The 15,972-nt window shown below is 34.1% G+C and overlaps 1 protein-coding gene across 4 annotated transcripts in view; it reads right to left on the bottom strand.

Moving 5' to 3' along the window:
- Window positions 1-15,972, bottom strand: part of CNOT6L (CCR4-NOT transcription complex subunit 6 like) — a 107,251-nt gene that overhangs the window by 16,045 nt on the left and 75,234 nt on the right. For all 4 annotated transcript variants that reach the window (XM_032239838.1, XM_032239836.1, XM_032239837.1 and 1 more), the window contains exons 7-9: window positions 14,926-15,083; window positions 12,323-12,477; window positions 1,654-1,805 (exon numbers count right to left, since the gene is read on the bottom strand). In XM_032239838.1, the coding sequence (XP_032095729.1) occupies window positions 1,654-1,805; window positions 12,323-12,477; window positions 14,926-15,083 (465 nt within the window). The remainder of the gene's footprint in view (window positions 1-1,653; window positions 1,806-12,322; window positions 12,478-14,925; window positions 15,084-15,972) is intronic.

Below are 15,972 nucleotides of genomic sequence, written 5' to 3'. Positions count from 1 at the left end.
TAGAATATCTCTAGGTTTTTTTTCCCCCATGTAATTCTATACTATTATGTTTTTTAATTCTGTTAAAATAAACATTAACATAGTACTTTCCAAATGGTGGATAGGATAATACATTAAGATTTTTGAAAATTAAACACAGTAAACATTTACTGACATATCCATAAATTATTCGAGATATAAAACTATTTATATATTCACATACTGTATGTTAGTAACTCTATAGAGAAATCAAGAGTTATTTCTAGAGTAGAGGAAGAATCTCTCACTTTTTACTTTACTATATACTTTTACACTATTGAACTATCCATGAACATACAAATTTAATTTTTCTTTTAAAGTTTATACAGAAATGTCTCAAATTTTTCTACTGGAATATAAACTTTGGGGGAAAAGAGCTATAATTTTCTAAGTCTACTAGTTTGGTAAAGTTTTTTTCCAGTCCTGCTAAGTTATAATAATCTTCAATGTTGAGAAAGCAAGAAACTGAAGTATCTGTTGTATGTGACATAGTCACCTTTAAAGCAATTTGATAAGATAAATACCTGTAGCCAAATCTTCTAAGCTATCTTCTTTTCCTAGAAGTTTTAGAGTGTCACTTTTAGCCACAGATTAAATATTCACAGTATTAAAACTTTTCCCGTTCAAAGGAGCCATAAGTACTACTATAAATTCCCCTTCTAGGAGTATGAGAGATACGTATTTCAGAATGTGAAAGTGTCTACTATTTAGAATTACTCATCTACTCCTTAAAAGAGGAGTAAAATGCCAAAAGAACTTCTCCACACTATCAGAAAAAAAAGCATCAAACTTTTGGGAGGAGGAGGATTGCAAAGGACATAAAAGTAGATAAAAATGGAGGGGGTAAGAAAAGTAATCAAAATTTCATATCAAAGATTATCTGTGATAATGGATAAATTGAAGTATGGTGAGAAAAGAAGGTTTGACATACATCTATGGTCTGAATAATTCAGATCAATAGTCAAGGCAAAAATAATCTTTTCCTCTATAAAAAGTACAGGGAGAACAAAACCCTGATGTGGTCTCACTCCTTTCTTGCTTAAAATGTACTAGTAAACAATGAAATGCTCCAAGGCAGGCAGTAGGAGGGATTAAAAAGGTCTCTATAATATAAAGTACATAATGACTTTCTGACTCTGAAGGAAATTATAAATAATCTAAAATGCTAAAGTACCATGCAGATAAAAGATCCTGCTCTTACCCTGACAATGACTGAGATATAACAAAGAAAGTAGAGAAAATATGACAAGTCCTTAACCTTAAAGACAAAAGATTCAAACTCAAGAAGCTAAAAATACAGTTCAAAAAGAGGCCCAAGTCGTCTTAATTTCTAAATTCAGCCTAACCAAAACGTTCCCTATTTCAAAGATCCTTCTGGGATTAATGGCATATTTAAAAAGACTTTACAGAGATTATGTGGTAAGTAAAAAAGACTGTGATAGAGAGCACAGAATATCCCAAGAAATATATGATGCTTTACACAGCTGATGCTCTTTTCCTGCCCATCTCCCTTAGATTTCCTCAAAACAAGATAACATTGCAATAAATCATAGTAAAATTATCTTCATTTGTTTTGAGATGCAAAAACTTGGGATGGTGTTTATTCTTACTAAGAATATTTTACATTGCACTCACCTGCTCCAAATAGTTCTTTGTGGACCTCTAATACCACAGCAACACCAATGTTATCTTTTGTCATCACTCTGTTCAGCATAGCTTCGGATCCATCTGAATTAGCCATCGCCACTTGGTTAAATTCCACTGTATGCTTTTGCACCAATGTAAATCTAAAAGGTACAATGCATTATTATAATAATTTTAGGTACCTGGACTATCATACTAAAAGATGTTAAATGAAGGAAACATGACATTATGCATTGTCTCCCTTGTCATTTTCTAGCTGCAAGTGGCCATGTGATACCGCTCTGGCCACTAAGACACAAGAAGTCTGATTACCGTAAAAAGTTTCTCAGAGGCCCCACCTAGCAAAGACAGCACATCTATCACTTTATGCTTTTAAACCTTGCCCCTTACAGCTAGTGCTTGGAGAAATAATAACCATCTTGTGATCATGAAATAAGAAACAGGAAGGCAAAAGCCAACCTTCTAAAAATGGGGAAGCAGATGAACCAGTTCTGGACTGCCTATTTCTAGCCTTCTGTGTGAGAAAATCACCCTTCCCTCATTTGTTTAAGCTATTGCTAGAATTTTCTGGTATTTAAAGGTGCACACAATCTTAACTGAGTGAGCAAGTTAATGAGAAAAAAAATAAAAAGAATACAATTCACCTACCCTGTTTGTAGTTCTATTTCCACCACATCAAGATATTTTTCAAGAAAATGCAGGGGCACACCTCTACCTCAGCTAAGAAGTAACTGATTTTTTCATCTGGCTTTTACTAGAAAGCTGCAATGGGGTGTAAGTGTTGTGAGAAACAAATTCTGCAAGATGAAGAAATGGCTCTCTCTGTGATTACAGCTTCTGTACTAATAGTATTTTCTTTCCTTCATTAATGCCAGATTATTATTGTAGAGTTGTAGGATTTAATACAATTAGCTTAGTGCCGACATTTAATAGCAGTGGGATCTTGGTCAAGTAATTTAACCTTTTTCAGCATGCTTTTATTAATTTTGTGAACTATTTATAAGCAATCAAAATCTACTAAATATATTACTTGTACTAGGTGTTCAGTGGACAGAAGAATTTTTGGTCTCATAACAAATCCCCTCCCCACTTTCCTTCAAGCTTTGAAACAGAAGCTTCTTTCAGTTTCTTCAAAAATACTGACTTACTATGCCACAGGATGCTGTACTAAATGAAACAATATTCCCTTCCCTGCTCCAATTCTGAATGTGTCAGATATCCTGACAAGTGTTAGGGGTCAGTCTATGTGCCTATTTCTAACCCAGAATGCTTAAAGTGACTATATTTTCCACCCTCTACACTGAAGAGGTAATCTATAAGCTTAAACATAAAAGATGAAAGTTACTAAGGTGAAGAATGGGGTTAAGAGCATCCCAGGTAGAAGATGTGGAAGGTCCTGAGACAGCAAAAAGCTTTGTAAGTTTATGTGTTAGAAAAGAATGAAAGAGTATAAAATGATGCTGAGGAGGAGAGATAAAGGTTCTAAGCTACGACATGATATTTGATTTATATTTTTTAAGATCACCTTAGCTGCTAAATTGAAGTTCCTAGTTCCTCCCAGAACTGACAACTGGGAGGCTGATTAGAAAGTCTGTGAGGTTATCTGAATGAGAAATGATGGTGGCTTGGACAAAGGCAAGAGAAATAAAGAAGAGTGAGCAGATTCAAAATATATTCTACAGAGAGGATTGACCATTGTCTGTATCAGACTTCTTCAAACAATTTTAAGCTGTAGAATACCTTTTACAGTTTCTGGTGAGATTCCCACAGATAAAAACAGCATGTTAGAATAAATCAATCACTGAAAACAAGAAACCTATTTTGATGAATATAAAAATTTGAAATCAGAGGACAGGTGATAATTATAGTCTCAGTCTCCAATTAATTTTTGTATTTTGTTTTGGTTACAGATTATTATTAAAAATCCTGATTTTCACAGATATAAGTGGTAAATACGTGGCCTACACTCAGAAAAAGCAAGCAGGCAAGAAGAAATTTGATTCATAGGTCTGCACCAAAACAAGTTAACTAAGTAGCACTTCATGAACACGTTAATTGATTTCCAAAATGTTAAAACTTGTTTTTGAAACATGTGAGTGAACATGTTATTTTCAAATTATAGCTCAATTATTCATATATAATTTTTGAGATAGCTTCTAAATAGTCACAGAACTTCTAAGATATACTTACAGGAACCTAGGGTTCTGTACAAAAGTCCTAAAAATTCTGTTAATTGTAATATTTTTAGTACTGGAATAATTTTACTTCTACCAAAGCTAGGCCATTCTTTGGGGGGTAGGGAAGCACAGGACTAATGAAAAGAAATGTCATAACTAAAATTTATTTCCTGTATTCTTCTCCCATTTTTTCCATTAAACCTAGATCTAATCTTTTCTTTAAAATAAAATAAATCTAATTTCTCTTCCACATGACACCACTTTAAATATTTGACAATAGATGTTGATGCTCTCCCACCCTCCATGTCTCCTCCTGAAAAGAAATGATCAGTCACTTATATGATGTGTGATGTTGTTCATTTGAACAATTTGTTTAAATTTGCTCAAGAAATTTAAATTGAACTGACAACTGGGTATGTCTGTCTTTTTGAAAAGTTCATTCGAACAACTCAAGTTTACCCAAAGGTGCAGTACCTACAATTAGGCATAAATGAACTACAGCCTTCATTTTTTTAACTGTATTTTTGTTAATAATGATTAAAACTTCACTTTGGGAACAGCCATATTAATTATAAGCCAAACAGGAACTAATATATATCTGAAACGTTTTGGTCTTTTTCCTCTTAAACCAGGTCTTGTCAGTCCTGCATGTATAGGTACTTAAAAATGTGGAAAAAAATAATTTTATTACATTAAATGTTTGTTGTAGAGATATGAGAACAAAGGAAACTAAGTCACTTATAACCCAATAACTCCATTTAAAAGTCAATCCCCAGACTTTTCTCTATACACACACACTTTTGCACAATTAGAATAAAACTATTCTATCAGGGACATTCCTGTAACACTTAATATTCTTCCAAATCAGTTGTGATGACTGGATTAGTCCACTATACAGATTCACCATAATTTATTTAACCTGTGTTGGACATTTAAGTTACTTCTTACATGAGCTATTTGAACTAACGCCATAATGAATACTGCTACATATACATTTCTGTAGTCTCAGCTGACTTTTGTCCCTCCCTCTTTTATTCCTTACACTAATAATCTAAGAACAGCAATCTTGCAATCTTTACCTCAGTTAAGTTTAAATTCATGAACTTCTGCTCATTAATTCACCTATTTGGAGATTAAGTGCTCTGAAACTTCATCGTTTTTAACTTTTTTACAGATATATAAGATAGTTGTACATATTTTTGAGATACAAGTAATCATTCTATTTTTCTAACAGAGTAAATATCCCTGCCAGCTTTTGGACATTTATAAATGTTATGAGCAAGCATTCTCTCTTCTCTCAAAATAATTAAATTTCTCAATAGGACAGAATAAAAATAACAATAATAGAAGCAACTATATTGAGGCTCTACGTAGTCTCAAGATTTGTGTCAAGTACTTCACATACGTTAGTCCTAAAATTTGCACATGGAGATATACTGCTCAGATTCCTCATCAGTCCTTCAGGGATTGCTTCAGTTGCAGAAAGCTACCTACTCATGGTCACATACCACCATCCAATTAGAAATCAGAAATCAAAAGCAAAAGTTCAAAGTCCAGGGATTTGGGCCCCGTGTGGTTTAACTTTCACAGGCCATATAAGCTCTAAAGCTCCCTGTTGGGTCACCTGAGGGAGTCGGGTCTGCAACACTTCACTTTTCTCCATATGTCCAATTCTGCTTCCTAAACTTTCTTTCCACAGGTGTTGATTTCTAATAAACTCCTGAACACCAAACTATCTCCGAGTCTTCTTTCTGAACCAAACTGCAGTAGAAGGTATTACTGCTGCCATTGCAAAGATGAAGAAAACTAAGGCTAGGGAAGTCTGTCTTTTTGAAAAGTTTGATAGTTCATCCATCCCCCAAATCCTAGAATTTTTTCTCTACTCCAGTATCTATAACAGATTACCTTTGCCAGTTCTCTAACCACACTTCTGTAAGATCTCTAATACCATGAAATGTAATTACCTTCATTTGGAAACCTAACTAGTTAGGGCAGTTTAGTTACTCTCTTGGCTTACCAATCTCACCTTCTTGGTCTGCCAATCTCCTCTTTACCTGGTCTTAGTGTTTCTACTTTGAAGAAAATTCTTCTCAACAGAAATCATGAAAGTAAAACATAAATTGTATATAGCTGTTTTTTGCTGATCATCAATTACTGATTACACAGTCTGCCCTGGGTCGATTCCTTTCTTGTTATTTACAGTGTATAATGTTAGTTAAAATATCCTCTTCATTGCCTTAGCACTTTCACCCAGCTTCCTCTTTTTCTTAAGTTTCTTGGTAATGATCATAGGTTCATAAAACTTTTAAAATACATGATCGGTTATTGGTTTTTCTTCATTAAAAAAAACAATTCCTTAAACATAAATCTTGAACTGCGTTATCAGATGCTTGCAACTACCTTTCCAACTTTCTTTCTCATTGGTATATACTGCCATACTTCTGACTTTTATAACTTCTCAGCCTTTTAAAGGTATCTTTTTAGTGTCTTTGGTTTCAAAAGTCCAGGAAAGTAAAGCTAGTCTTCCTAAACAGGATGCATATCTCATTACAACTAACACTCCCTTCCACTGACACTTAGAAACTCTAGGGCACAGATTTTCACTCAAGTTTTACCATGTCAGCTTTACCAAGGGCTGAAGAACCAAAGACAGAGCTGAAAACTAATTGAACCAAATAAAGGTCCTTCTTTGTAGTAAATAAGAGTATTGATATGTTTCGTGAGCTTTAAGGCTTTCTCAGGTATTCTGTTTTTAAAAGAATGAGATTTTTAGCATTAGTGCTGATGGCTGCAATCTTCTACAATTTATCTTATTTCTCTGTTTATAACTATTATAAATTTATAATAAAGATATAATTACCTACAGGTATTGATCGACTTACGACCTATGCAACTTACGACCATTCGACTTTACAACCACAATCGCTGGCCACGACTGCTCCGCGTCTGGCAGCGCAAACGTTGCCCAGCTGGGCGTACGACAGTGTGGACCAGCTTCCAGCAGCACTACCATCTCCGCATGCATATAGCCTACACAACTTACGACCAAATTGTGTTACGACCGGTCTGTCAGAACCAATCATGGTTGTAAGTCGAGCACTAGCTGTATATTCTATCCCTACTACCTTAACAATGCTACTTCTTACATTCCCTTCCCACAGAAACCAAATGCACTCTTCTCTGCATATACTTTCTGTCTCACAGATTTCCATGCAGGTACCATTCTGAAATACAGAGGTTTTCTGCCATTCTTTCTATTAGATGTTTCTTCCCAATTAGACATATTGGTTTATAGTTACTTTCCAACCATTGTTCCAAGCCATCCAGCCTTGATAATATGGAAAATCTTAAACTTGCCTCTTTTGATACATTAGTTTACTACTCATACGCTGTGGCTGGTATATAGATGCTAAAAGCATTATTCCTGCTGATATTTTATCCTAAGCATTCTTCTGTATATTCACGTTTTGGAGAAAAAAAAAAAAACAACTAGATGAAGGGTCAAATGGGTAAAAGAAACAACATATATTAATAAAGACTGCTATGACCAAAAAAAAAAACAACAACAACCTTTTATGATTTGAGAAATATTATTAGGTTGAATGTTTCACACGCAAAAAGAACACGTCCAAAGCAGTCCTTCAAATAAAGACATAACTCAATTTCTTACCAACTTGTGGTCTAAAAACAACTTTGTGGGTTGTGATATAATTAATTAATGCTAGAGAGAGGACACTGACTGCCAACTATGAGAAACTAAAGCAATCTACAGGATTTAAGTAATATTCTCTCCCTGAATTCATTTACAAGTAAAAAGGAACAATGTAATATACAGTCAAGATGACAGTATAATCACAACAAGTAACTCTGACCCTCGCTGGATCACAAACCAGCACTGTTAAAACCAAACCAAACAGAAGTTCTCAATATTCAGTATAAAATGCTGTAAGACGTGTTCTCGGTCCCTTTAAGTAATCATGAGAGTGCCAGAAGATAACTAACTAGAAAAGGTAAGCTCAGAGATTAGGTTAAATAACAAAGTAGGAAAACAACATCCTATTATTTGTACAGCTCTTTTAACCACTGCACATCCACATTCACTATTTTAACCCCATAAGAAACTCTAAAGTGGAATAGTTACTATCTATATTTGAAAGGCACAGAAACTGTAATATAAAGCCATAATTTTATGACCCAGACTGAATAGAAATTAGCATTAGAAAGTAGAAATCAAAATCTCATTTTCAAAAAAATATCATATATACAAATTTTAAATGTAACAACCACCTATGACACAGGAAATTAATAACTGAAAGACCAGTGAGACAGAGTATTACAAGAGTTATGATACTGTGGCATTTTAAAATGATACTGTAACCTCTGAAAGCCCTCATTTCAAGGACAAAACTACCTGTGATAATAGAGGGGGAAAAAAAGCAAGAACTCGGCCTTATCTGGTACCTCTGAGACTGGAAGCAGGTTAGGAAGTACAGCAAGAACTAAGCGCAATGACAACCTAAGTTCCTAATCCTATGATAAGAGACTGCCCACAGTGCAATGACCACACTGTTTTAAAATGCTATTCTCATCTTTCCCTTTCTCGTTGACTTGAAATAAAGCATGATAAAAAGGTCAGAACTGCTAACCTCAGGAACAGCAAGTCTAGTATGTAGGTCTGCTTTCATCTTCATTTTTTCCCCCACTACTGATTTTTAGGTTGTGTATCTGGCTCCAAGACTCAATTTCTACTTAATAGTTAAGTCTACAGGACAAAACATGGCAAAAAGAAATTTAAATTATGAATCTAAAAAATTTATCCATAACTCAGTTTCTACATATACATTATCTACATAAAAAATACATATGCATATGTATTTTATAAAATGCTTTGGAATGTAAATGATACTTGTTAAAGGATAAAGCAAAAGCTGAGACCTGGGATTTTATTACTCAAAGTTCTATTTTCTAGTATCTCTATGCATCTAAATCCCAAAAAATGATGTTCATAGTGACGACCAACAGGTGCTGTCAAATCCTGAAATAGATTCTGAATCCCCCAAAACTAAACTAGAATAATATGATTTACAGAATACTGTGCACTGTGGGAGGCTGAGGTGGGAGAATCACAAGGTCAGGAGTTCAAAACCAGCCTGACCAACATGGTGAAGCCCCATCTCTATTAAAAATACAAAAATTAGCCAGGCATGGGGGCACATGCCTATAGTCCCAGCTACTCAGGAGGCTGAGGCAGGAGAATTGCTTGAACCCAGGAGACAGAGGTTGCAGTGAGCAGAGATTGCACCCCTGCATTCCAGCCTGGGCGACAGAGCAAGACTCTGTCTCCAAAAAAAAAAAAAAAGTATTCTAATTATTTGAATATTGGTAACTTGTGTCCTAACCTTTACTAAACAATACTCTATCCTTTCCTCATGATGGATTAGAGATTTTTATTATAGTGTTTTGCTATAAATGGTAATTATGATAGTTTCCATTTATTGTTGCCTATTCTGTACTAGTGTTTTTCATGTAGGATTAAACAGTCATCATTGAAGATTAGGAATTATCAGATACTCTGATTATAGAAGAAAGAGACTGAGAATGAGTACAATGTCAAACTACACTTCCACAGTTATCTTTGTTAGTTCTGTAACCTCTGCAAAACTGATCTTACAAGATAAGAATATATAAATGAAGAAATAGGTACAGAAATACTAAGTCATTCAATATTACACAGATAAACAGAAGAAATACCTGGCTTCAAAACTCATAGTCTTTTCTTTGCCCTATGTTATTTTTCCAATCTGAAGAAAGAATAAAGATAGGGTAGAATATTTTAAATTCCAAATAGTGGGCACTAGTTAGCTAATAAGACATGGATAAATATTTGGTACTGGGACAGAGGTGGTTTTATTCTACTATAGGAAGTATAGTCCTGTCATTCCAGGAAAGATGTTGAAAAGGAGTACAATGTACAGATGTATCAGACTCAAAAAGTCTTAATCTGTTGCCAGATCCATGTTACTATTTAGAAAAAAGGAGTTGAAGAAGAATAGAAAAACAAGTGACACATCTAAGTGTTCCTATGTGCTAGTTACTTAACTAAACAGCATTTTTAATAATTCAAGAATCAGTTTGCAAATACCCAGTGTTTAAAGTTTCCTAGGTAACAGTTCTAATTGTTATTTCAAAGCCTTAACTACCTCTAGTAAATTATTAAGGAATTTTAGATTTTTCCTCCCAAAACTGTGAGAATAATAAAAATCTTCCATATTATCATGAAAGAAACTGTGGCAAACAGAAAAAGAGCCTGCTGTTAGGTGTCTCAAGGTTACAGGTACATTTTTTTTTAACTTATGGCATTTCAAGGAAATTTGCGTATGAACATAGGTAACAAATATTGCCAGGCATGGTGGCTCATGCTTGTAATCTCAGCACTGAGGGAAGCTGAGGCGGGTGGATTGCTTGATTCCAGGAGTTTGAGACCAGCCTAGGGCAACATAGCAGACCCCATCTCTACAAAAAACACAAAAATTAGTCAGGTGTGATGGCATGCACGTGTAGTGTCAGCTACTCAGGGGGCTGAGGTGACAGAATCACCCGAGCCTGTGGAGGCTGAGGCTGCAGTGAGCCATGATTGCGCCACTGCACTCCAGCCTGGGTGACAGAGTAAGGCCCTGTCTAAAAACAAAAACAAATGTCAAATTCAGGGCAATTTTTCTAAATGAGATAATCTTCTAAGAGGTATTAGTGATATCAAAAGCTCAAACAAGAAGCCTAAAGATTCAGTTTATTACAGTAGTTAAATGTATGGATTATGAAATCAGACTACTGTGTAACCTGAGCAAGTTATTGAACTTGTCTGTACCTTGGTTTCCTCATCCATAAAAATACAGAAATAGCTGTACAGCTACCTGTGAGGGTTGCTTTAAAAATTGAGTAAGACAATTAATACAAACAATTAGAAAAAGCCTAATGTATGGTAAACACTCTGGAAATACAGTCATATACCATATAACAAGGTTTCAGTCAACAAGGGGCTACATGGATGATGGTGGTCTCTTAAGACTATAATGGAGCCGAAAAATTCCTATCACCCAGTGATGTAGCTGTCTTAACATCACAGCACAATGCATTACCTTTTTTATGTCTAGATATGTTTAGACTCAAATGCCATTTTGTTTGTCTATTTACTAAAGTAACATGCTAAACAGGTTTCTAGCCTGGGAACAATAGGCTATACCTCCTAGATGTATAGTAGGCTCTACCATCTAGGTTTGTGTAAGTACAATCTACGATGTTCCCATAACAAAATCACCTAATGACGTATTTCTCAGAACAAATCCCCGTAGTTAAGAGATGCGTCATTTTAATAGAATTATTCTACAATGCATTAAAAAATTACCAAACCATTAGAAGAATTTAGTATATTCTGACCTCAAATATTACAAGGCTTTGTACTAATTATTCACCAAAATAGGAATACCTCTACTAACAAATTAATGGAAAATGCAGGAAAGTAAGCATAGATAAATGGGAAATGGAAAAAGTATCTTTCAAACTTACTCAGTATTTATTTACTTAAAATGGCATGTCATGCTGGTAATATGCCTGGATCAATAAAAACACTGACTGGCTTTGTTAAAATAGATTTTAAACAGGGAAATACTGGAAAATAGCCATAAGCATGGATATGCTTGTCCTGTAAGTAGATGATTCCCTAATTTATCAAATCCAAATTATTAACCATGGGATACAACCTCTATCAGACATCATGTTTCATTTTCCATTTCCCTGTCTCAATCAATCCTTTTAACTCTCTACCTTCGTTAAGTTCTGTGACTCGCTTATCTATCCATGTATAGCTCTATCTTATATATACCATGTGATATTATAATTGTCTTATATGCCTAGTTTTCCTACTGGATTCGAGTTTTCAGTGAGATTAGGAACTATGTCTTGTCTTTGCGTCTGCTGTGTCTAGCACAGGACTTATCACAAAGCAAATGCTCAGTAAACATTTAGTGAATAAATGATTAAATAATTGTATGAAATGTTAATTGTAAAAGAGAAAAGATTGGTAAAATGAATGATTCTCAAAAAGGACCACTATTAAAGAAAAAAAAAATCATAGAAAGAAACTCAGATCATTTATGGCTAACCTTAAAAGGTACCACTTTCTTTTTTACACAAAAACGAATATTTTTACTTCATGAAAACATGTTCTGAAATATGAGACCATTCAAATTTGTATCGCTTAAAATGTGTAGTGTTATTTGGTAATAAAAGCATACAGAATAATACAATAAATATCCTTATTTCAAATACAAAGTCTGGGAAATGAAACATTAACAATAGATTTAAGTTGCATAATACTTGTTTTCTAGCTTTTTGTTTATTTTATAGGGCCAAACCAAAGTCAGTTTTAAAGTGTGAGAATTTAAATAAATAAAAGTACACCATTGCATTTTGTTTCCTGAACTTACTTTTCTGTTTTGAAGAATATTGCACAACCATCTACATGCTTTCTCTCCTGCTCAGACATGATTTTGGCACGTGACTTTGGAGAAAAAAATCCATCATATCCACGCTCCTTCAATGCTGGCAGAAAGAGAGTGAAGTATTGCTCTGTTTCCACTTCCTGAGATGAAAGAAAAGTTATCATCTATACGATACAGGGAAAATGCTGATTAAGATACAAAAATGTTCAGCATTATGAGTAAGATGCAACTTAGTAAAAATAATTCACACAGCAAATATTATCTTACTATCTTACCTGACTGCTAGCAGCTGCTATCTGACAATGGCAGCTTTTCAAACATAAAAGAACCAGAAAGGTGACATGATTTTTTCATGCTCAGACAGTAACAGGAGTAAGACTACATCCCAAAGTAGGTGACATGATTTTTTCATGCTCAGACAGTAACAGGAGTAAGACTACATCCCAAAATCTCTTGATTCCCACTTTACAGTTCATTCATTATACTTTACTTCCTCAAGACTGGCAATTAAACAAAGCAAGTTGGGTATATGATGGATTCTGTGATAGGGATAGTATATTTTATATATAAAAAGAAAATTTTTAAAAATTGCTTATCCTTCTGAACTATGGTGGAAAGGAATGATACCCAGGAGTGAGAAATGTAAAATCTATTCACAAAAAATTCTACTTTAAGAAAATCTTAAGTACCTGTATAGCAATCATCCAATGGCCTCTATTAATTTGATAATTATTAATCTATTCTACCCTTTGACCCATAAAATATTTTAACAGGTCTTTCCAAATGAAATAAATATGAAGATAATTTATGTATGCAGATGTTCCTAACAGCATGAGTTTATGACAGCAAAAACTCATAAACAACTAAATGTCCAATGGCAGGGGAAAAGCTAAATCAATATACATTCTTATAATTAATTAGTTTTGAAGAATTTTAGCAACATGGAAAACCCATTAAGTGTAATAAATAAGAAACAAAATGTATCTGTAAATATATTTGGTTCATTTAATGTGTAGAAGAAAAATGCTCCAGAAGTTTCAACACAACTATCTTATGACATAAAATTAGGTGTTTCCTTCCACCATGCTTTATATTTTTTCAAAATTTTCAATTTCTCTAGAATGATCTTTTTAATCCAGTTAAATATACAATGCTTTTATAATGAGAAGACAATTTTCTCAAATTTTAATGTTTTATCCTTCAAACTGCTATATTTAGGAAGGTGTGAGGCTGTTATCACTACAAATGCTAAACCAAGAGGTAGACAAGTAACTATAACAGCATAGTTTTGTTTGCCTCCTTTTCTCCCCAGTTCTGTCGGTCTCAGTGTTTAGAAGAATTTTAATTTTAAAAGATTTTTACTTCTTTTTTCCCCAAGAAATATAAAAACAAATTATCAAGCTACTCTGTTACATAGAAAATTTTAAAATAATTTTCCTCTCAGGCTATGATGAAAATAATACATGAACTTGTACCATACAACATTTTTTCTTCTTTGAGACAGAATCTCACTCTGCCACCCAGGCTGGAGTGCAGTGGTATGATCTCTGCTCACTGCAACCTCTGCCTCCCGGGTTCAAGTGATTCTCATGCCTCAACCTCTCAAGTAGCTGGGATTACAGGTGTACGCCACTCCACCCAGCTAATTTTTGCATTTTTAGTAGATACGGGGTTTCACCATGTTGGCCAGGCTGGTTTCGAACTCCTGACCTCAAGTGATCCATACACCTCGGCCTCCCAAAGTGCTGGGATCACAGGCATGAGCCACCACGCCTGGCCTGTAACACATAACATTTTTAAATACCTTTAAGAAATACTAAGTTTTTGAGTTGATGAATATGTTAATTAGCCTCATTTGATCATTTAAAAATGTATATATGTATGAAAACATCACCTTGTACCTCATAAACATATACAATTATTTGTCAATTAAAACAAAATTTAAACCTTTAAGCACTTAATATGCTTTGAAAGTTGCTAAAAATAAAAAGTTACTAAAAACTATTCATACATCTTTTTGGGTAATCATCAGCTACATGTTGAAGCAATAAAACACATTTAATGAAAAGATGCTGCTTCTTTAGTAAAGTTGAATTAGTAAAATGCTATAAAAACAGAAGAATCTAAATTTCAGAGATGGTCAAGAAAGGTAAGGCAAATATGCATGACATAGCACCATATTTTAAAATACGTCTGTTTAAGGAACAGCTGTTGGCAAGCTTTTTTGTTTTCTAAACAGACTTCATTATAAGTTAAATTTATATTCCGAAAAGACTGGCAATCTTCTGTGGTTTTCTCTTTCAGCAATACCAATGATCATGAGGTGAATATTAACATGAATAATGGGTAAGATTATTTCCACTTAATAGTAAATGTAAGTAGATGGTTGTATTCAGTCAGCAAAATAGTTTCACTACAGAAATGTCTTAAATGCTTATTTAAATTGTCCATTTTTTTTAAGAGAAGAAGAGGAAACAATTCTTTTTGAACTTTGGCTTTGAACACAGAATCTCTCCCCTTGGTCAGACCTTCTCTTATGTTTAAGTTCACCTTTTAAGTTAAAGACAGTTTAATTTCTATGGTGTTACCTGAAGACTAATGATATCTGCGTCACAGTTAACAATTTCTTCCATAATTCCCTTTTTCCTGTATTCCCAGTTTAATGCCCAGGATGGGCAATAGCCATATAGCTGCCGGGTAGCGTATTTATCACATAACACATTGTAACACATAACCGTGAATGATGCTAAGAAGTGGGAGAAAAAAACAACAGACAAACGGGAGAAAATTAGGCAACTTTTTCTAAAGCAATATCATGTGTACACCTGCACAAGCACACAAACATACGCCACATATCATCATTGTAAAATGCCTAGGCAAGATTAAGATTGCTAATCAACTAAAGCATCATTGGAGTCCATCATACAAAATTTATTTTACTAAGTCTAGAATTAGACTAACAGTTCATATTTGAGAGTTCTGAGAAAATGTATTTTAATAAAAAATTTAAATTTTAAATCTGCTAATTTTTTGCTTATAACTTGCCGAGAAAGCTTCTTTAAATGAGTGGAACAAAAGTAAACTGTAGTTGGATTCTAATTAAAGAGCTCTAATCTCATTACTTTTTATGAACAAAATATTTTTGGGCGCCTCCTACTGCGATCACTACTTTGAGGCAGAAGAGTATGGACTAACAAAATTTAGTTATAAGAGAATCCTTTTTGTCAATCAAATGTTCATTTCTGAAATAAAATGTTCATTTTTAAATGTCCTTTAACTATAAAAAAACAAGGAAGAGAAGATGGTTTGCATCCTTGCTGTGAAAAGCATGCTGTGAAGATCAGCTCCATCGGTAATCAATCACCTGGGAACTTATAAATGCAGAATCTGTGGCCCCAGAAACACCTGTTTTGGACAGGATCTGCAGTTTTAACAAAATCCCCAGGTGATTCATATGCACTTGTAAAAGTCTGAAAAGCCCTCATTTTTATCAGTAATTCTCCATCTTGGCTGCCCAGTAGAATCACTTTGTAGAACTCTAAAAGAAAAATGCTGATAGTAAGGGTCTGACTCAAGACTAATTAAGTTGGAATATTAAGAGTCTAGCTATTTGTATTTTTAAAAACCATCCCAGC

This window comes from Sapajus apella, unplaced genomic scaffold (genome assembly GCF_009761245.1).
Source record: "Sapajus apella isolate SASKATOON/1434 unplaced genomic scaffold, GSC_monkey_1.0 scaffold45, whole genome shotgun sequence".
Classification (NCBI taxonomy): Eukaryota; Metazoa; Chordata; class Mammalia; order Primates; family Cebidae; genus Sapajus; species Sapajus apella.
Note: the sequence above shows the minus strand (reverse complement) of the source record. Positions and strands in the feature narration are given on the sequence as shown.